Source organism: Rattus rattus, chromosome 9 (genome assembly GCF_011064425.1).
Source record: "Rattus rattus isolate New Zealand chromosome 9, Rrattus_CSIRO_v1, whole genome shotgun sequence".
NCBI classification, from domain to species: Eukaryota; Metazoa; Chordata; class Mammalia; order Rodentia; family Muridae; genus Rattus; species Rattus rattus.
This window is the reverse complement of record NC_046162.1, coordinates 51404554-51427673: the sequence shown is the minus strand read 5'-3', so window position 1 is coordinate 51427673 and position 23120 is coordinate 51404554. Positions and strand designations below refer to the sequence as shown.

The 23120-nt window shown below is 41.9% G+C and overlaps 1 protein-coding gene across 7 annotated transcripts in view; it reads left to right on the top strand.

Moving 5' to 3' along the window:
• Spag9 (sperm associated antigen 9) overlaps window positions 1-20430 on the top strand; it is a 127719-nt gene extending 107289 nt beyond the window's left edge. For 5 of the 7 annotated variants that reach the window (XM_032912944.1, XM_032912943.1, XM_032912941.1 and 2 more), the window contains 6 exons: window positions 1675-1823; window positions 4008-4179; window positions 7308-7421; window positions 9405-9581; window positions 11434-11583; window positions 17111-20430. In XM_032912944.1, the coding sequence (XP_032768835.1) occupies window positions 1675-1823; window positions 4008-4179; window positions 7308-7421; window positions 9405-9581; window positions 11434-11583; window positions 17111-17226 (878 nt within the window). In that variant the 3' untranslated portion in view covers window positions 17227-20430. Of the gene's footprint in view, window positions 1-1674; window positions 1824-4007; window positions 4180-7307; window positions 7422-8520; window positions 8560-9404; window positions 9582-11433; window positions 11584-17110 lie in introns of all 7 variants that reach the window. The other 2 variants (XM_032912942.1, XM_032912947.1) reach the window with 1 other exon arrangement.
• The last annotated feature ends 2690 nt before the right edge of the window (window positions 20431-23120 follow it).

Below are 23120 nucleotides of genomic sequence, written 5' to 3'. Positions count from 1 at the left end.
GAATTTTCTGTGTTTAAACTTCACAAACTGTGTCTTAGTTAGAATTTTACTTTTGTGAACAGATACCATGACCAAGGCAACTCATTTAGTTGGGGCTGGCTTACAGGTTCAGAGGCTCAATCTAAGGCAGGAGCATGGCAGAGTCCAGGCAGGCATGGAGCAGGAGGAAATGAGAGTTCTACATCTTCATCCAAAGGAAAGTAGGAGCAGACTGAATTCAGGTGGCTAACAGGAAAGCCTCAAAGCCCACCTCCACAGTGACACATTCCTCCACCAAGGCCACATCTCCTAACAGTGCCACTCCCTTGGTCAAGCATATTCAAACCATTGCAGGCTCTTATGAGGAATTCTGTTGTCTTCTTTCTTACTTGACAGTAATGAAGAAAACGGAGGCCAGCATTTTAATCCCTTACTCACAGACCCTTTAGTCAGTGAAGGACTGGAAAAAGTGAAATAACAGAAGTTTCAATAAGCAGAATAAAAATTATATTTGCAGAATAAAACAATTATATATTTTAAGGATCAATACCAAGTCCTACTATTTGGTTCAAAAGAGCAAGAGACTTCTAAGGAGTCAGAATGACCTAAAAGTTGAGTATCAGCTGAGGAAGATGTAGTTAGTGCTAAAGCTTGCAGAGATATCCGTCACAGGGCTGGTGATGACCCTACTCAAGTATATGCATCGAGTGCCAACAAAGGGGAACCAGCATGACGGGCTTGTAAAGGATGGCAGGTGTAACATAACACAGAAACGCTTGGTTTGAACAGACATAGAAAACCAGGCAGTGGTGGAGCACACCTTTAATCTCAGTACTCAGGAAGTTCGAGAGCAACCTCACTGAGCGAGTTCTAGAACAGCCAGGGTACACAGAATAGTCCTGTGTCGAAAACCAAAAACAACAACAACAAAAACACAGAAATGTCATAAAGTCGGGGTTATATTTATTCATTGTCTTTCTGTTAGGCAAAACTACCGACTGATGGGTGATTACATGCATGTGCCATGTCAGCCCTCAGTGTTTCTAATTTCTCAGCATTTTGGGTTTCAGAGTTATAAATTATAGTTGCTCATATTGTTTGAATAGTTCCTACCATATTAGCAATGAGTTGCCTTCAGTTTCTACTTAAGAATCCATCAAAATGCAAGTAAGAGAGACATAATCCCCCAAGTAACTTCTGTTCTTGTGCATGTTGTATGTGGGTACATGCTACTAGAGATTGGACCCAGAGTCTTGTGTGTGTGACACAAGTACTCCACTTCTAAGTCATGCCTCACGCCCTAAGTCCATTCTAATTCTAAAAAGACTTACCATATTCAGATAAACTATGTCTGATTTGTCACAAAACTGCTCTTTTTTAAAAAATTAGATCTCACTAAGTATCCATTGTTAACCTGGAACTTACGGTATAATTCAGGATGACCTTGAATTCAAAGAAATCTGCTTGCCTATGACTCCCAGCGGTGTGCACTCCCATAAAGGTGTGCACCGCCAAACCAAACTACATTATCACTTTTAAAAACATGATTTAAAGGGAATCCACCCAGCTAGGGGGTGGCAGGTTGGAGCAGATCCCATAGCTTATACAGATGGAGGTATACTTAATAGATGGTGCTTTGAGTACCTCACCAATAAAAAGTGGGACGACTAATCTAATCTACCTCTTGTTTTAAAGATGGACAGTGGGACCTGTCAAACTATCACCTCTTAGACCTCGGACGCCCTCATCACTCCATAAGATGCATGACCGTGGTGCATGACAAAGTCTGGTGTGGCTATAGGAACAAAATCTATGTGGTTCAGCCAAAGGCTATGAAGATAGAGGCAAGTTAACCTCTATTTTGTGTACATACTGAATTGGTATTCCCAGAGAGACTCTTTCCCAGGTCTGTGTTTAAAAAGAGCACTTCAGATATAGCTTTGGGTACCTTAGCTTTCTCTACTACTTTACCTCCCTTGTCATTTTGGGCTATGAGGTTAAGAAATGATGGGGTTTTGTTTTTGTTTTTTGATTAGTTTTTTTGGTTGTTGTTGGTTCTATTTTATTTTGTTTTTAAGGACAGAGGACTCACACATAAAGGTTTGTATATATTTGTGTATGTATTTTATTTGAGTATATGTTTTTTGTTGTAGGGTTTTTTGGTTTTGTTTTGGGTTTTTTGGTTGGTTGGTTTGTTTGTTTTGTTTTGAGACAAAGTCTATCTACATAGCCCTGGCTATCCTGGAACTCACCGTGTTGACCAGGCTGACCTCAGAGATCCACTTGCTTCTGTCTCCTGAGTGCTGGAATTACGTGTGCCATATCATGCTGGTTGAATATGTGGTTCTTGATATGTCTAGTCATACAAGGCTTGGTTGAGAGGGTTCATACGTTCCTTTGCCTCTACCCCATATACATTCAGAATCATCTGCATATGTATCACAAATTGAGAGATAACAATACAGTGAAAAGTTTTATAAAAACAAGATTTTAAATGTTAGTCACAATGTATCCATTCTTACAATCTTAAAAAATAATTATAATAGGAAGTTTTAAGGTGAGACTTCTATTTCTTCCTGCCCCATGTCTCATTTTCTTACTTAGGAATCTCACAGTTAATGCTAGATATAATAGCACGCCCCTTATACTGGCTGGTTTTGTGTGTCAACTTGGCACAAGCTGGAGTTATCACAGATAAAGGAGCCTCCCTTGAGGAATGCCTCCATGAGACCCAGCTGTAAGGCATTTTCTCAATTAGTGATTAAGCGAGGGAGGACCCACTGTGGGTGGTGCCATCCCTGGGCTGTTTCTATAAGAAAGCAAGCTGAGCAAGCCAGGGGAAGCAAGACAGTAAGTAACATCCCTCTGTGGCCTCTGCATCAGCTCCTGCTTCCTGCCCTGTGTGAGTCCTGACTTCCTTTGGTGATGAACAGCAATGTGGAAGTGTAAGCTGAATAAACCCTTTCCTCCCCAACTTGCTTCTTGGTCATGATGTTTATGCAGGAATAGGAACTTGACTAAGACACCCCTATAATTCTAGCACTCACAAGGCCAACATCTGAGACTAACCTAGGCTACATAGCAAGACCTTGTCTCGACAGCCACCCCTTCTGCCGAATCCATCCCACAGGGAACCATGTGGTAGTTATTTTTCACAGCTGCTCCTTATACAACGTGGGCTCCTTTTACTTTAGTTACCCATAGGATCTTTCTTCACATTGTGTGTAGCAACGCCAAATCCTGACATCACCTCTCTGAACACCATACATGGTGTGGATGGCCAGCATTGTTTAAGGTAATCCACTCTATAGTGCTGACCTAACTCCACTTGGTTCTGTTGTTGTTGCCTCACTATTGAGCCACAATCTCACTCTGGCCATGAACTCACAGCAGGTCTCCTGTCTCAGACTACCAAGTGTTAGAATTACAGGTATCAGCTACCACACCCAACTACACTTTAGTCCTTTGTTTCTATTTGCGTGAGTGGGACTGGTGAGTTGCATTCTATGGTGGGAAAACTTATGGAAGGACAGTCATAGAAGATAAGTACATTTTGGCCCCTTTAATAAACAGTCTTCAGATTGTTGTGCAGATTAGCAGTTTTTTTAAAAAAAAATGTTAAGTGTGTTGGTGTTTTGCCTTCATGTATGTCTGTTTGAGGATGTCTGATCCTCTGGAACTGGAGTGACAGACAGTGACAGACAATTGTGATCTGCCATGTAGGTTCTAGGAATTGAACCCAGATACTCTGTTAGACCAGACAGTGCCCTTAACTACTGAGTCGTCTCCTGCCCCAGATTATTAGGTTTTAAACAACTTCCTGTGAGACAAAAGTAATTTCCTTAGTCGAGCGTGGTGGTGAATGCCTTTAGTCCCAGCACTTGGGAGAAAGAAGCAGGCATTTCTCTGAGTTAAGCCCAGCCTGTTCGACGTACAGTACGAGTTCTAGAACAGCCAGGACTACACAAGGAAACCTTGTCTTGAAAAACAAAACAAACAATGATGTGATTATTTAATATCTCTTCTAGAAATCATTTGATGCACACCCCAGGAAGGAGAGCCAAGTACGGCAGCTTGCGTGGGTGGGTGATGGCGTATGGGTTTCCATCCGCTTGGATTCCACGCTCCGCCTCTATCATGCACATACATACCAACATCTCCAGGATGTGGACATTGAACCTTATGTAAGCAAAATGTTAGGTAAGCTTCCAGAATGTTTTCTTTTTGAAAATCAGTGGGAGTCTTTGTTTTGGTTTGTTTATGCAGTGTTGTGCCTTGTGTGTACTGAGCAGATGGACTATGACTACAGCACACCTTCATTTTCCTCTAATGCTCTGAGAGAGTCACTGAGAAAGTTACCACATGATTAGTTAACTTTCATCACTGCAAGTATCAGACAGATATGCCAAAAAATAGCATGGTTCTTGACTAGAATTTGTTTTGTTTTATTTTGTTTCTTTCTCCTTCTTATTCTTTCATCTTTCGATGACCTGGAACTCTGTCAGATTTGAAACTACTTTCAAGTCAAATACTGTGTCTTGATGACTGTCACCTTAGGCCAGGTTACTGTCCTTTTCCCATTTGAGAACCTCGTGCTTCCTAACTTGTCTTCTCCCTACACTAGTCTGTTCTCTACATGGGAGCAATGTGCAAAAATACCTAGATGCACTTTGCCTCTAGCCTTCAGGCTAAGTGACATTCAGATCACCACAAGGAGACCTTCTCAGTCTACCCATATTGACAAGTTCCTTCCATTTCAGGGCCTTCACATGCACTATGTGCCCTCACATGTACTGTGCCCTCACATGAACCGTGAGCCCTCGCATACACTGTGTACCTTCTCATGTCTTATGTCCCTTCTCATGTCCTGTGTACCCTCACATGTACTGTCTACCTTCACATGTCCTGTGTACCTTCTCATGTCCTATGTCCCTTCTCATGTCCTGTGTACCCTCACATGTCCTGTCTACCTTCTCATGTCCTGTGTACCCTCACATGTACTGTCTACCTTCACATGTCCTGTGTACCTTCTCATGTCCTATGTCCCTTCTCATGTCCTGTGTACCCTCACATGTCCTGTCTACCTTCTCATGTCCTGTGTACCCTCACATGTACTGTCTACCTTCACATGTCCTGTGTACCCTCACATGTACTGTCTACCTTCACATGTCCTGTGCACCCTCACATGTACTGTCTACCTTCACATGTCCTGTGTACCCTCACATGTACTGTCTACCTTCACATGTCCTGTGTACCCTCACATGTACTGTCTACCTTCTCATGTCCTGTGTACCCTCACATGTCCTGTCTACCTTCACATGTCCTGTGTACCCTCACATGTACTGTCTACCTTCACATGTCCTGTGTATCCCCTGTCTTGAAAGTTTTTCTTGGTCTTTGTTTACTTACTCTCAGGTTCTTCTGTCGTATTGAAGAGGGACCTTTATTTAGGTCCTATATTTAAAGAAAACAAAATAAAAACGGAAAGATAGGGTCTCACTGTAGCCCAGGTTGGCCTCAAACTCACAGATATGTCTGCCTCTGCCTCTTGAGAGCTGGGATGAAAAGTGTGTGTCAGCACACCCAGCTGTCCTTTCTCTAGGTTTATCAGTAGTGCGAGTGCATCCACAGTATGTGAGTTTTGTGTCTACCCTAAGACAAACCCGGGAACGGCAGGGGCGGTCTCTGCTCTCATTCGCTACTGTACTTACTGTACAATCTAATGCAGTGCTGGGTAACTACTATCTTAGGAAAGATCCCTAAGGAAAGGTTGATTTCTCTCAATAACTTTTAATCATTTTTGGTCATCAAACACAGAGAAGCTGACTAATTGTTAACTCTCTCCATAGATCAAGCATGTTAGAAGCATGCACACATGAATTTTAGAGTTGCACTTTGATTCTTGATTAAAGATTCCTAGCTTAAAGCTGGAGAAATGGCTCGTTGTTTAAGAACATTTGTACATTTGCCGCTCTTGCAGAGGACATGGGTTTGGTTCCTAGTAACACAGTTCTAGGGGGTCTGACACCGTTTCTGACTTGAGCTGGTCGCAGGCATACGAGTGGTGTACATACTTATATGTGGGCAAAGCACTCATACATAAAATGCATCATTTTCTTTAAAAACTGCTAGCTTAGGCTGAGCAGGACTTAAGATTGCTTCTTACATTGCTCATGTGATCAAGGCTGCAATTCTTTGAGTCACTGATGTTTGTCTCAAATGTTTCCTGAAAGTGAGAACAAATACAAAAATTCTCTTAAAATACAAAAACTTGGGACTGGAGAGATGGCTCAGTGGTTAAGAGGCACTGACTGCTCTTCCTAGAGGTCCTGAGTTCAAATCCCAGCAACCACATGGTGGCTCACAACCATCTGTAATGAGATCTGATGCCCTCTTCTGGTGTGTCTGAAGACAGCAACAGTGTGCTCACATACATAACATAAATACATATATATTTTAAAAATATATATAAACTTGTTCTTCCTAAGTTTTATATATGCTAATATTTCTAAACTGATTTAGAGCCTAAGTCTGTAAACAAGAAAAAAGGTATGTTTTGTTAGCAAAGAGATTCAGTTTTGTTTTGTTTTTTTTCTTTTTTTTTTTTTTTTCGGAGCTGGGGACCGAACCCAGGGCCTTGCATTTGTTAGGCAAGCCCCCAACCCGAGATTCACTTTTATACATGTAAAGAAATTTAAAGCAAATTAGGAACCTTTTCCTTTATAAAATCAAATGACATTTGATTTCCCAATCTAGCAAACCAAACTTTGGTTTGTTGTTGCTTCCCTTTGTCTAGTGTTTGGGTTTGATTTGGGAGAGATATTTATGTTTGTTCTTCCTAAGTTTTATATATCCCAATATTTCAAAATACATATCAAGATCCCTTACTTGATATGTATTTTTTTTTCTTTGTACCTTCTGTTTGATAAAGTAATGCCAGCCATGTGTAGAATTTTCTTTTTCCATTAGCCTTGACTTGTCAAACAATATAACCAATAAGAGTTTGCTTTGAGCTGAACATGGTGGTGCCTATCCTCAACCCCGGTACTCCATTGTAATTATGCCACTTGTGAGGTAAAGGCAGAAGGATCATAAGTTCAATGTTATCCTTGGCTACATAGTTCGTTCAGAGCCATTCTAGGCAAAACACACACACACACACACACACACACACACACACACACACACACACACACACACACACACACTTTCAAGCACTCATTTTTTTTGTTTTGTTTTCTTTGTTCTTTTTAGACCAGAGACTCCTGGGGATTTAGAATCTTGCTCTAGTTTCTCAACAGACTGTTCTTCCCTTCCCTGCCCTACAGGTACTGGAAAACTGGGTTTCTCTTTTGTGAGGATAACAGCTCTTATGGTGTCTTGCAATCGTTTGTGGGTGGGGACTGGAAACGGTGTCATTATCTCCATCCCATTGACAGAAAGTAAGTATATTTTAAAATAACTGTCACAAGTCAAAGAATTGCAGGGAATAATTGTATCCAGAAGTCAGACTGAGGAATTGTTTAGATTTTGCCAAATCTGTGACAACGCTGAAATCAGTTTACAAACTACAGAATCAGCTCGTAAGTATCTGGACTATTGTCCCTATTTCAATGTTTTCATTGTAGAAAGCCCTTTTTTTTCCCCCTCAATTCAGGAGTCATAACCCTATTTCATCTGTTATATAAAAGGTCATTTCTCTTGAGTTTTATTATACCAGTATTCAGAAACACTACATTTCATTCATCATAGTTTTCACTCACTCTAGCTAATGGTTGTGGCTATCCCATTTGTCATATTTGAGGTTTTTTAAAAAAAACTTATGGGAGAAATCTCAGATAACTGAGTCTTTCCTTGTATTGAAGACAGGCTGTGTGTTTGACAGGAGTCGGCTTTATTATTTTAGAGAACAAATGTATCTTATGTGTTCCTCATGTGTATTCCAGTACACTGACCATCCACTGAGTGTTTCTGTATTGCACATGCACAGGCAAGGGGGCAGGAGGGATGCCCTAGGTCCATCAGATAAGTTGACCAACTCCCTTGTTGAGTGGAAGGAGGAAAGGTCACCAGCGGGTGGGTTTGGAGCTCTTACAGACTCCATGGTCTCAGTCCCTCCTTGGTTTTTGTGCAGTTACTTACAGGTCTGCATGTTCAAAGCACTTCTTAAACGTAAGACATTCCAAGGTGTCTGAATTACCTTTTCTCCTTAAAAGCGGGTAGCATATAGCTTAATTATTTAAAGGTGGTTTCTTTTGGGTAGACTGAGAGAGAGAAAGTTTTAGTATGCACTCCACATCAATTCTTAGGGTGTTGATTCCATTTCACTGGAATGGCTTCATACAATCATAATAAATCAAATCATTGTTTTTTGAGCAAAGGTGTTTGTAGAGGCCTTGGTGAGACCAGTCCATTATTTGATGCTCTGCCAGGCTGCCATGATTCAGTAGGCCACCTAGAAGAGGCTTAGTGCAGCTCACGGTAACGCTTCTCCTTCCTGTGTGCACCTCCCCACGTCCCTCTCCTCCTCTCTCACTTTAGCTGTAATCCTCCACCAGGGACGTTTACTGGGGCTGAGGGGTAAGTGCAGATCCAGAACCAAACTTCTTCCGGCTTCTCGGAGCCACTTTGAGGCTGTCTCCTCGTCTCTAGAGCACCCTCCTGAATGCTGTCCAGTGTCACCCACTCGCAGTCACTGCATTGCAGCAGAATTTTTGTTTTTGTTTTGTTTTTTACTTTAAATGTCTGTCACCCAGCCACAACTGCTCCGCAGCTTAGTCTACTGATCATCTTTTGTTGCAGCTAAACTTCCTTTCAGACTCGGTTTTCCTTACAATAAAAACATGAAACATCTCTTAAAACTCATTAATCTACATTATTTACCCTATTATCAATCATGTTTTTTTCATTCACTTACCCATGGAATCAGGGGTATTTTGTAAGTCTGGCCATTCTATAGGAATCCAGCAGACTGTCAGACAGACATAAATGCAAGCGCCTTGTGAAATTCCTGCTCCTTACCATAGGGGAAAAACCAGAAGATGATCTATAAAGATCTTATTTAAGAGCATGCATTTCTACTGTAGTCTATATAATGCTTAGTTTCCTTTTAATAAGGCCTAAGAACCAAAACTAAGCAGACTTAACTACGATTCAATTCTGTTTTGTTTACTCTAATGGTTTCCCTCAGCTTGATAGAATCTTAGTCCTTGCTAGACTGGCAAAATCCCCTACTCCATTCCTGAAGTACTTAAAGATAACCGGCATGCTGTCTCTCTCTCCAGCTTTGCCTTGAGCTGCCGTTGCTGCACTTACGTTCTCAACTGGCTGTAGCGCTTAGATAATAGCTAAGGATTAACCAGTAACCTCTTGCATCAGTACTGTTTTCTAGAGGAAAATACTTGGTATTTGGTTTTCTGTTGCAGCAAATAAAACCTCAGGGACTCCAGGTAATCGTCCTGGAAGTGTAATCCGTGTATATGGTGATGAAAACAGTGACAAAGTGACTCCAGGGACATTTATACCCTACTGTTCGATGGCACATGCGCAGCTTTGTTTCCACGGGCACCGGGATGCTGTGAAATTCTTTGTGGCAGTCCCCGGTGAGTTCGTTCATTCTGTTGAGGTATCCATGCAACTGTGTCCGTCTTCCTTGTGTCACCACCCCTCCAAACACTAAATTACCAGGATTACCCACAATTCCAGTACAATGCCTAAGGAAGCTCTATAATGGAGACGTGATTGGAGTAAAATGGATTTTACTTGAAGTTATTTTGCAATCTTTCCTCTACTCCCTAAAACAGATATTTTCAGGGTCTTGCTTAGTCATTCTTGGCTACATAATATGGGCTTAAAGTCAGCCTGAAGCACCACAACTTACTAGAGACTAGTTTGAAGCTCACTGTATAGCCCACATTGCCCTTGAACTATCAATACCTCTAATCAGCCTCCATACCATATTGTGTGTGTGTGTGTGTGTGTGTGTGTGTGTTGTATATAGTATGCATTTATGCATGCATGTATGAAGGCTGAAGTCAGTGTCAGGTGACTTCCTCTATTTTAAGAGTCCTTTACTGAATCCAGAACTCACTGATTAGCTAAACTGGCTGGTCAGTGAGTGCCAGGGATCCCCTGTCTCCACACATGCACCTGCACCCTAGCACCAGTATTTGTCATAGGCTAATTAGCCTGAAGAATGAGATCGTATTAGATTCATTGTGAATGCTTTGCCTTCTATTGCAGACTCCACTGTAGAAGTTGTTTCTAGCAGGTTTAAGGGATTCTTGAGTAATGCAGTAATGAAGCCCTATGAGGATCCATCACACTACCCCATCCACTTTCAATTAAAAACATAAATTTATAGTGCATCACATCATAGGGCAGTGTCCTACTAGTTCCTAGAGGCATACAGTCTGTGAGATTTGACCAAAGAACAGCCCCCCTCCCTCTCTCTCTCTCTCTCTCTCTCTCTCACACACACACACACACACACACACACACACACACACACACACACACACACACACGCCACCTACAGTTCTGGGGATTGGATACCATCCCTCACACATGCTAGGCAAATGCTTTGCTTCTGAGCTACATCCCCAGCCCACAGTCAGAGGAATGTCTGGAGATTGTTCAGTTGTTCATATTGTGAATAATATGCAAAGGTTTCTCTCTTCTGTGACATTTTATACTCAAAGATTCTTAGAATTTGAACTGTAGAACAAATGACACATTTAGGAGTAATTTTATTTGCATACTCTTAAGTAAAAATAAGACATACTTTTCTTAACTATAAAGAAAAGGACATAAATTTGAAATATATTTAAAATATTATATTACTTACTTTTCTATTATTGTCTATAAAATACCAGGACTAAGGCAACTTATAGAAGAGTCCCCGAGAGTTGGAGTCCATAATAAAAGTGACAGTGTGACCTCAGGAAGCTGAGAAGTCACATAGCTCAGTGGGAGATTTGTGTCTCCCACTGACCTTTGAAGATTATCTATTCCTGTTTGCTTTAGAATTGGTTTACTCCAGGTACCAGTGTTCCCAGTACCCTGATGTAGTACACTTTGAGTCTGTGTTAAAGATTTACTTTTTCATTTAACTTTCTTGAGTCAGGATTCCACTGTGCATCCTTGACCAGTCTCAAACTCATTACCTTGAGCAGGCTGGCCTTCAACTCACAGAGATCCTTCTGCCTCTGCCTCCTGAGTCCTTAGACTAAAGGCAGTCAGGATGCTGTCTACAATATCTTTAATTTTTGAATCAAGATTTCTGTAGCCTACACTGCCTTGAACTCAGGACCATCCTCCTGCCACACTCTTCCTAGTTGCAGTCAGGAATCAACCATATGATTTATTTAGTGTTGGAAAAGTATAGGAAAAACAGCATTCCCTGCCTGCATCTGTGATGGGTGATATTCACTGTTCTGTTTCTGTACAAAATAGGTCAGGTCGTTAGCCCACAGAGTAGCAGTAGTGGAGCAGATCTAACAGCTGACAAAGCAGGCTCGTCTGCACAGGAGCCCAGTAGCCAGACACCCTTGAAGTCTATGCTTGTCATCAGTGGAGGAGAAGGCTACATTGACTTCCGAATGGGTAAGTCTTTGGTTCTGGGAGATCAGTTCCCACTGTGCTCTGTGAGCTGGGTTTTCACTCAAGGTGAATAAGAAATCGCTCTGATGATGACTTATAAGTTCTCTTTGAATCTTTTACTTGGAGAAGGATTTTGCATGTTTTTCTGCCTCTATATATATATGTGTGTATGTGTTTCTTTCATTTAAAAAGTCATTTGAAAGAGCATTGTGAGTTGCAAATGGCCCACATTAAGGTTGTGTAAAGAACTGAAGAATCAAATGGCCTTGAGCAAACTATCCATCCTCACATAACCTTTTTTCTTACACACAAAATAAGGAAATAAAAATACTTCATAAAGCTTGATGTGAAAATTATTTTATCTGTTCACTTTCTCACCTTGTGCCTGTCAGCCTTAAGATTGATCAGTCCCTTATTCTCTTTTAATAGATTTTTTTTTTAGGTGAGGTCTCTCTATTATGCTGTCCTAGAACTGGCTATGTAACCAGGCTGGCCTCATATTCAGAGATCTGCCTGCCTCTCCCGTCTAAGCACTGGGATTAAACACTTTCTTCCTTTCAGTAGGTCTTATAGACCAGCACAGAGCTAAGGTTGTTAACAGTTAAAATACTGTAAATGTTGTGGTGGACACTTGTTAGTTCTTCCCATGGTGGGAAGATAAGGCAGAGAAGAAATGATGCTTGAGTCAGCTCAGATGGTGGTAAGCTAAAGGCCTCTTTAGGGAACAGGTTGGTGAGGAGAGGATTAGCAGTCCTGATTTTAAAAAAAAAAAAAAAAACAATGGCTCTACTGAGGTGATGCTGTTTTGTTTGCTTTTTGTTCGTTTTCCAATGTCGGGTATTGAAACTAGGACTTCATTCATGTTGGACAAATGTTTTACCACTAGGCATAGCATATACCCCAATCTAACTAAAGATTTTAAAAGATTAAATCCATCTTAAAGACAATCTTTTAAATAGATGAAAGGAGAGAGTATAAATCTTGTATCTAGAAAGGAAAGTGAGCTGAGTTATATATGAGTATATGCTGTGTGTTTAGACAGAAAGAAGGAAGAGAAATAGAAAATATTTTCCCCAAGTATCTTAGTTAGGCTTTCTATTGCTGCAACGAGACACCATGAGCACAGCAACTGTTGTAAAAGAGAGCATTTACTCGGGCTGGTCTACTGCTCAGAGGTTTAGTCCACTCTCATCATGGCGGGAGCTTGATGGCGCACATACAGACAGGAGCTGAGAGTTCTGATCGGTAGACAGCAGATACTGGAGCTGGCCTGAGCATCTAAAACCTCAAACGATACCACACCGCTACTAATGCCACTCCCTGTGAATCTATGGGGGCCATTTGCATTCAGAGCACCACGAGTAAAGTTTGTGTTTATCTTTTAAGCAAAGGAGAATTGCAGAACTTGAAATGGAGGAGCAATGTGATTAGATTTGGGTAGAAGATATTTAGGTTCGGTGGAAATGAGTTAGAAAAGGTGGATATCTGAGTCAGCTGGTGGTGGTGGAGACAGGGTAGCATGGTGAGGGCTCCTTAGCTGGTAAACAGCTCACTCAGAGCACTGTCTAAATGAGAGCAGCCTGAACGTGGGGAGGAAAACGAAGTACAAATGCTTGCTTGGTAAAAAGAAACACTAGTCTAATCAAAGCCGTAGTAACTTAATGACTTCTCAAACAGAAGTTATTAAATGCTTGTAGAGAAACTAAGGAAGTCTATCATAGACGAAAAACGCAGGGCCTTATCAGTGGCAGTGTACCACAGATAAACCAGAACATGGAAAGTGGGAGGCTCACGGCATACTTGTGTGGGACAGAGATATTAATGTAAAATTTAGAGATTGATGCCAGCAAGAGAAGCAGAGTTTTAGAGCATTTCATGGAATGTTTTATGGAATTTATTTCAAGAATGTTGTGATTTATAGAAAGGAATTAGAGGCAGTGTCCTTAGCGAGGGTGGCTGTAGCTGTCTCTGGGAGTGCAGTGTGGCAGTTGGAATCAGACTGAAGAGCATGCTCGTGGGTCTCTGTAGTCGTCCACCTCCACTAAAGGTTTTCCGTTGCAGATTCTACAATAAAAATTGCTTAATCAGGTGTGTCAATATCTCTAGTAATTCAGAATACACTTGTGTTTTAAGCAGACCCTAATTTTAATAGTGAATATGTTGTTTTGTTTTGTTTTGTTTTGTTTTGTTTTGTTTTTAAACAAAGCATGGTAGTAAATGCTTTTAAACTCAGCACCCTGGGAGACAGAGACCGATGGCGCCAGGTCTAAGTAGTGAGTTCCAGGACACCAGGGGTATAAAGTGAACCACTCTTTCGAAAAACCAAAAGAATAACAACCTTGAATTTAATCCTGTTGCTGTTCTTATTCATTTTCTGTAATGTTTTAGCAATAAGGAATTTATCTCAGAAATCCCATATTTATAAGGGCTCAGCTTGAACTATAGGACATAGAGATCCTAGGAAACAAGATATTAACAGTCTCCAAAATAGCTTAGCAGGCAAGTAACCAGCGACCTTTGCCTCAGCCACTTCGTCTTCACCATTGTAGCTTGCTGTTGTTTTTTGAAATAGGATCTCATTGTATGGCCCTTATGGCTTGCAATTGGCCTCTAGACCAGGCTGGCCTAGAACTCACAGAAGTTTGCCCACCTTTGCCTGAGTGCCAGGGTTAAGGGTGTGCCCCACAATACCATTGTAATTTTTAAAATTTAAGAGCCAAAGTTGGAGCTGGAGAGATGGCTCAGTGGTTAGGAGCCCTACCTGCTCTTCCCGAGGAGCTCATTCTATCCCCAGAACACACTTAGAGGTTTATTCCATTGTATAGGATCGGATACCCTCTTCTGGCTTTCTTGGGCACTGCATATACATGGTGCATAAATATGCTGGTAAAATACCCATATACATAAAATAAAAATAAATAAGCCTTAAACAAAAACAGTTGGAGCTGGAGAGAAAACTCAGTAGTTAAGAGCACTGCTTTTGCAGAGGTCCTGAGTTTAATTCCCAGCAACTACATGGTGGCTCTAACCTTATCTGTGGGATGGGATCTGATGCCCTCTTCTATCTGATGCAAATAAAGTGTTCATATACATACATAAATAAATCTTTTAAAAAATGCAGCTGGGTGGTAGTGGTGCACGCCTTTGACCCTAGGCAGAGATAGGCAAATCTGTGTGAGTTTGAGGTTAGCCTGGTCTAACAGCCATAGAGGTTACACAGAGAAACCCTGTCTTGAAAATCTAAAACCAAACAAACAAGGAGCAAAACCTTTTTTTCTTAATATTTGGTTCTATTTTACTTGGAAGAATTTGACTTTTGACCTGACCATGCTCACTCTGTATTTTGACATTAACGTGAAAAAGCTGTGTGTATGGGAGATGTAGGGGAAATGGCTTGCAGAGAAATGGGTAAATATTCTATTGCTTCTCTTCCTCTATTTTTAGTCAACAGTGTCATTTTCTTCTGCGAAACTCAGAATTCCAGTGCATCAGTGGAATATCTTTGTTTCTTAGTGTGCACAGTTTTAGGATTCTGCTGAAGAATTCATCCCACTAAACAAGTTGTCAGCTGGAGTGTACCAGAATAACCGTGCTCTGCACAGCATAGGTGACAGCTGGAGTCTGAGGGGAGGAGCAGCAGTACTTCTTCAGTACCCATTGTCTTCACTGGAGAATTTACCCCAGGATTTCCTGGGCTGTAGAGGAATTTTAATGCAGCAACATGGCTGCTCTGACAAGGGATCACATCCAAAGATACGATCTGGCTAGAATATACACATTCAGTCCATCTGGCTGGCTTACAGACAAGCACTTAGTACATACCTTTACTTCCAAACAGTGATGTCAAATTGCGGGACAGGCAGTGATGAATCAGAGAAAGATTTGACAGAACGAGTCACAGATAGGATATGTCCAGCTCTCACAACAGAAGAAAAGAGAGGCTACTAAAAAACCAGAGAAGGAGACAGAGTCAATTGAATTCATTTTAGTTTGGAGCAGTTTAGTTTGTGGAGTTCACAGGCAGTCTTTCCAAGAACAATTCAGTAAGAAGCTGAGAGAAGCCAATTTGAATCAGTCAACTTGGAGAGGAGTTTGACCCAGAACAGCTGAATTGAACCGGCCAGCCAGATTTCAGGAAGAGCTAGAAAGTGTGAGTTTATTTAGTAGTAAGTCTCAGAGGCTGAAACATTCTAGGCCTAGGTTAGATGGAGGCTGGTAGTTGAAACCTTCAAGGTCCAGGCTTGCAGAAAATTAGATTGTACAGAGGCTAGAGGCTTGCAGGCCTAGGGATAGTTAGGACAGAGAAGAAAATTCTCTGGGCTCCACCCAAGCCATGCAGTTGCACAGTGTCAGTACAGCTCTTATCACTTCATCTGAGGAAATAAACGCAAAATTTACACTGGGTCTTATTTAATATGCTCCGTATTTCTGTTCTCTTAACTTGATATAAACAAGAGTAGAATGTGTGCTCTGGATAAACAAAGCTCACCATGTTTGCTCTTCACCTCCCATTTCTGCGATCATCCGTGAACAGACACGTGGGGCTCGAATAGGTTTGCTCCCCACAGACTCAGGTGTGTGCAGGCTTGACCATAGGGAGTGGCACTGTTAGGAGGTGTGGCCTTGTTGGAGGAAGTGTGTCACAGTGGAGGTGGGGTTTTTTCGAGGTCTCCTATGCTCAGCCTCTGCCCAGTGTCGAATCCAGGCTCATGCTTGCCTTTGTATCAAGATGTAGAACTCTCAGCTCCTCCAGCACCACACCTGCCTCCATGCAGCCGTGCTTCCTGCCGTGATGATAATGGACTGAACCTCTGAACTATAAACCAGTCCCAATTAAATGTGTGCTCTTATAAGAGTTTCCTTGGTCATGATGTCTCTTCACAGCAATAAAATAAACCCCTAAGACAGACATGTTGTGATGACTGTCCAGCCCAGCATTGTGAGCTAGCTTTCATGTATGAGAGGAAAAAGGAATCTCAGGAGTCAGGCAGTAGTTTGGGTAAGTATGGGTGAAGATACTGGCTCTGGTATTTTTTGTCATTAGTGTGTATTTTTGTGTGTATGTGTACATATACTATGGCAGGGTACATACATTATGGTATACATTTGGAGATCAGAGGGCAATTTGTGTGAATCAGTTCTCCACTGTGTGGTGGTAAAGGCTTTACCCACTAAACCATTTCACTGGCCCCAACTCCTCTTTTACTTTTTTTTTATTTGTGTGTGTCTGTGTTTGTCTGTCTGTCTCTGTCTATGTCTGTGTATGGCTACCCTCGGAGGCCAAAAGAGGGAGTCAGATCCCCTGGAACAGTAGTTACAGGTGGTTATGAGCCACCTAACGGGTGCTGGAATCAAACTCAGGTCCTCCAGAAGAATTTCAGGTGCTCTTAGCGTCAAGCCGCCTCTCGTCTCCCCACTCCCCTGGTGTTCCTCACTGTGTTCTCTGAGTAGAAGTGGACCACGCTTTGTGCCATCCAGGTCACAGCACCTGTATTCAGCCTAACTGCAGTTTTCTTTTATGATCCATTAGGTGATGAAGGTGGAGAATCTGAACTTCTTGGAGAGGATCTTCCACTGGAACCTTCAGTCACCAAAGCAGAAAGGAGTCACCTGATAGTGTGGCAGGTGATGTGTGGCAATGAATGAGTCCATGAGAGACAGGTGGAGATGAGGAAGTTGCCTCTTCTGCATGGTTTCTTTTCCCTTTTCCCTTTATTTAATGCTCTTTTCGTGAAAGACATTTCACCACATAATATGTGAGCATTTTTTTCCCTGTTACCTTTATGTCACAAAATCTGTTCTATGGTAACAATACAGAGAGGAGCGAACTGGCTTACTGCACCAGTGTTAATAGGAAATTTCAGTATATCATGAACAAATCAAAGGTTTACTTTCTGCAAACTGGTGAATTACAGAGAGCAATCCAGATGTGGTTTGCTCTGCCACAGTCTAATGTCACTCACTTAATTGATGAAGTCATGTTTTACCTATCACTAATAATGAAACTAATGGAAAAGACTTAATAAATGAAATTGTACTGTGAAGTACAATAGAGTTTTTCCCACTGTATTATAGAATTGACACACTAATATCAGAAGGATTATCAGGAATTATCTGGATGTCCCAAGAGGGCTAAGAGCTAACTGTAAATTACTTTAACTTTCACTTTCAATCCTGACAAATCTTGTTTATATGGTATATAAAGCTTTGTTTTCATCAGACTTGGGGGGGTTTTATATTAAAGAAATTAAGGCTACACTATTTAAATAAAATTTCTTGTTCCTGTCTCATTAGAAATCAAAAATTTATGAAGCCTGCTTCTCTGAATATTCTCATTTTTTAGATTAATTTCACCCATTTTCATACTGACATTTAAGAAATGTATTATCTGAAGTTTAGGAAATATTCTGGGAAGTGCAGAGGGCACTTCAATATTGGAAGGATGTTCTAAAAGGAACTCGTGTTTTGTACTCCTTGTCCTAGAGGATGGTGGTAGTGGATTCAGTTTTTTCCATGGAAAAAATGTACCTGTTAGCCACATGTCCCCAGGCTGCTCTTAACGTGTCAAGGAGGGGACACTGTGGTGGCTGTGGATTCTGCCCCATTTGCTGAATGCTGAATGATTAGAAAAGTTGGCTTGTTTTGCTCTGTATAAAACCTACCAAACACCTAGTGCTTGCTTGGTATAAATAATCTTCAGCATTGTCCCTGCTTCACGCCATCTCCCAGGGAAGCGCCCAGCTCCATTCATGGCATCCAGCTGAGAAAGTGGGTTCACATCTAGCTTTGACCGGTAACCTTAGGAGGCTTCAAAAGCCACGATGCTATAGACTTGCTCCCTCTCTCAAGCTTCCTGAAAATGTGTGCTTTACCTTTCCTTACCATCGCTTCGAGCAAAGGTAAACATGATTGTATGTGGCCTCTTAAAGGGACGCCGGAAACAGGTCCTCTGTCACTGGAAGGACCGCCTCACAGACAGGACACCCAACACAGGTCTCTAATTGTCTGAGCATCCTTGAGTACCGGGGATTTGCCCCAGACTGTGATACAGAACTATATGTAACAAGTATGCCAGGGGTTTTTTCACACGTGTATGTTAGGCTAGATCCTAAAACACATAGGACCTAGTGAGCATGGGAGGCTTTTGTATCATTAAGCACAGTGGGCACACTCTAAAATTGTAGCCCTGTATGTTTTAAAAGAAAAACACGTGTTTTGATAAAGCTGTACAAAGAGTAATATTTTGTTTGATCTACTAATTCATTTTTCTTTGGAGCAAACCACTTTTCCTTAGCTTGTTTGCTATGCTTTTATTTTAAATCTGAGTCATTTGGGGCAAATACTTTTAAAAATCATTATTAAAATTTATTGGAAATTATAAATTCATAAGGAGACACAAAAGTTTTGGAGACTTTTAGTCCCAAGAAGTGTCCCTTTGTCAGACCCCCTCATCATTGTTCAGAAGCACTTACATGTGTGTGTGGTCCAGAGTAACTCAGGGAATTGGAAGCTAAAGAATGTGTTACCCTGGTTATAATTGTTTCTTTGAATTTAATGATGTTGACCTCACTTGCAGACTATAGGTGCATGGTGATTTTAGCTAAAGACCTCAAGTCACTGTGGCCCTGTGCACTGTTTCAAAGCCTGGAGAAAGCAGGAGTGCCTGCACAGCTTGTTTTAAGGGCTGCGCTTGCATTTGGAATTCTGCTTCTCTTCCCCCATAACACATATGCTCTTGTGGTGTTTATTTTGGTGAAGGGGGTGATCTTTGGCAGAAATACCAGGATATATGCTGCTTGCAAACAGTGACAGGGTCTAAATTGCCATTGTCACCACAGGGCCAAGAAGGCTCGAGTGCCTCTAGGCAGCCTCACAGGCAAAAACAAAACAAAACTGACTTTTAAAGGAAGAAAATAGAGCGCTAAGAGTTCTCATTTTGTTACATCTGGGTTACATGGGTTATATATGAGGCTGAACCCCACGAATTACCAGTGAACAGCCATTGCTGGTCTGTAGAAACAGCAGCACTGTGTGTCTCAACCTAACACCATAGGAAGTGCGGGTTAAATCTCTGGGAAGCAAAAGGAGGGAGACTGCTTTCTAGAACTCAGTTTTGAGCATATCTGTCTCTAACTCATGTAGATCCAAACTTGTATCTCTTACAAGCTGCAGCTTGGGGGGTGGCGTATAAAACACTTCAGCACAGAGCAGTGCAGCTCACCTCTATGCGGGTGGAGTGTGTTTACTGTGGAAAGTTTGGAATACACTCTCACCCTCTGGAGCTGAGAGGAGACTTAATGTGCAGCCTTTGTAACAAACCTCCAGAGAAGGTGTGTCTTGCAAATGCCATGGAAATGGAGATCTGTTTCCTAGTAAGTATTAGGACTATTACCAAAGCACTCGGCCAGATTTGGGGTTCTTCTTAATTGATCATGTTGGGAAAGAGGCTGACTGCATCCCACTTTATAAGATGGGAAAAGAAGGAAATAAATGTTGAAATTATAAATGCTTTTCTAACAGGGTTGTGCTATTCTGTAACACTAATTGTCTTTCTCTTAAAAATGAAGTTTTATTAATAATTTTATCATATATTTCTCAATATTTGAATATGTTTTAACTGTTTGTGTCCTAAATTTGTTTTCATTCTAGAAATCCAGAACTTTACTTGCCTCATTAAATTGGGTTCTAGAATGTCCCATTTGCTGTCTTTAGAGGCCAAGGCTTTGTTTCTATGCGTAAAAGCTCATTTAGCGATGTAGTTATTTCAGTATTTATTTCTATTATGGAATCCCTGGGGTTCGGAATGTAACTTTGTACATGAAATATATATAAATATGTATATGAAACATATGTGAAGTCTAGTGTGCTTTGTTTTTATCTTTCTTGGGGCTCCAGACTTGGTTTTTATCAGAAAGTCCAGCAATATGTCCCATAAACCACGTCATTTCTGAGAAACGAGATCATGGTTGTTTGGCACTGGGGACATTTAGACCTGTCTGTGGCTCCTGAGTACACACATGGCACTGGTCAGGGGGGCATTTAGTTGACAGGCAGAAGTGCTGAGTGAGACCTGCCCTGAGCCTCCTTCCTGCAGTTTATCACTCGTAGTAAGATGCACTGACACGAGTGACAGACAGACTGTTAAAGAGATGTGAGAGCATGATTACAGAGGACGCCATGATTGTAGCACAGTGTGAGTGCATGGGTTAGTGCAGCCGCATTTACTGTTACACCAACGTGATTTGATTTGCTGGCTTTGAAGATGGGTGAGATTTGGTGGATGCCGAGATTTGGTACCAGTGAGGGAAGGTGCTTAAGATCAGTCCCTAGTCCATATGATAGAAGGAGAAACATGACCCCTACAAGTCATCTTCTGACCTTGGCATGTGTGTGTGTGTATGATCTGCCTGGGACGTGGCCTGCCCCCACACATACACACACCAGGGGATAATTTTAAAAATTAAAATTTAACAAAAGTGGGGTTCTTCCTTTTCCTTCCTCTTCCTTTTCTCCTCCTCCTCGCCTTAAACTGTAGACACTCACATTCTTTCCCTCGTAGTGCTAGGATTTAGAATCTGCACTATCATGGCTAACAGAGCCTGCTATTACCACTTCTTAATAACAATAACGGCCTCTATTTTTTGTTTTATTCTTTTAAAACAGGCTCTCCCTTATTGGCCTGGGCTTGCTGCACACAGTAGGTTGGCCTTGAACTCACAGGGTAAGAGACTGCCTGTCAGCAGGTTCCTGGCCATCCATGGGGTTGGGTAAGAAGGGCTGGAATACTTAAAGCACTTCGTTTACCTAAGCAGACACGGAGCCAGACAGTTTAGCCCTCTTTTGGCCAGCTGGAAGCAGCATAACGGCTTCCACCCACAGAGATAAAGAGTTGTGATTTGAGTTTAGGCCCTAAAATAGAGGGGGACAAAATATGCCCAGACTCTGGGTACAGCAGTCTTGCCCATAAGATGCAGTTCTCAATCTGGCCAGAAGGGGGAAGTATGGCCACGATCTGCCCTGAGAGCCATTGCACAACAGGGTTGTTCCTGCTTTCATCTCAGAGTTACCCAGGTGATTCTGACCCTCAAGTTGGTAACATTTGCTTAAGAGAATGGAGCAGCCTCGCTGGAGTCCCAAACATCTTGTTTCCTATGAGACAAAGCTTCCTTCATTCTCCGCCCTTTGTGTGGTTAGCTCTGTGAGGTTCCCCCATCTCAACTTCACGGTCCTTATTTTCTGATTCAAGGCCAATTGAAGATTAGGATAGGGTAAGCTTGATGCTACCCCAGTATTTCCCCTCATGAAGCCTGTGTTGCTTGGCAAGACGATTCCTTATAGTTTTTATGGGAAGGGGTCATTAGCTTCATACCTAGCATATTTTATGATATCTAGTTTTTCCAAGTTCATAGGCAATGTGCAGAGAACCCCTGTGGAGAGCATTACTGACCCTGTGTTATCCAGAGGCCTGACCTTAGAAAATGGCGTGTCTGTTGATAGACAGGTCTGACAGATAAGAAGGACTGCAGTGGCTAGAGAAAGAGATTAACTGGGCATGGAGCTGCTGCACATGGGGGTTGAGATCTGCATTTGAGTCCCAGCCAAATGTTATTCTGAAAGTTAAACACAGGAAGGCTACTACATTTTACATCTAAGAGCTAATTTCCTCCCTATGCAGACAGAGAAGCATGCAAAGCATGGTCAAGGTGACATTTTTAGATACCATTCAAGCGTACTTGATACCTGTTGCTCATAATGCTTTATAACAAGAAACAAACTCAGTACATGAGTGGAGCGCTGACCCAGAACGAAGGAAAATTAACATCATATGTACAAGAGGGAGTTGGGGGGATGGGGTCCAGAAGGTTTCTATGCTTTTGGTAGGATTTTAAAGCATAGCATCACTCTTCCCAAGCAAGAAGGCAAAGTTTCATCTTTGGAGAGGTCAGCAGGTTTCTCAGGCACAGGAGACTCAGCAGTTAGCAAGACACCTGTGTCCTGTTGTGCGGGTGCCTCAACTTCTTCTTCCTGTTGCCTTTGTCAGCAAGCCTACCTTCTTAGACCTTTGCCTCATCCCACACAGAGGTCTGTGGTTTGAGTTCCAAAATGGGGAGTGAATTTTCAGCTACCGGCCTTTCATGCTCTTTGGGGAAGCTGCCCAGAGGTCTTCACAAAGGACTAGGAGCAGCAGTGTAAGGCTTTGAACATGGGTGAGATTTGGTGGATGCCGAGATTTGGTACCAGTGAGCTGGCACAGTAGGGGAAGGTGCTTAAGATCAGTCCCTAGTCCATATGATAGAAGGAGAAAAATGACCCCTACAAGTCATCTTCTGACCTTGGCGCGCGCGCGTGTGTGTGTGTGTGTGTGTGTGTGTGTGTGTGTGTGTGTGTGTTTTATTATTATTACCAAGAGGTGGCTTTACTGACTCTGACTCTGGGGCATCTCCAGCACTTGTGTTTCCTGGGGGATCCTGGAGACAGGCAGAAACTGGGCACGTGTCAACACCTTCAGATGCCTTCTTCCTAGGCCTCTTTACCTGAGA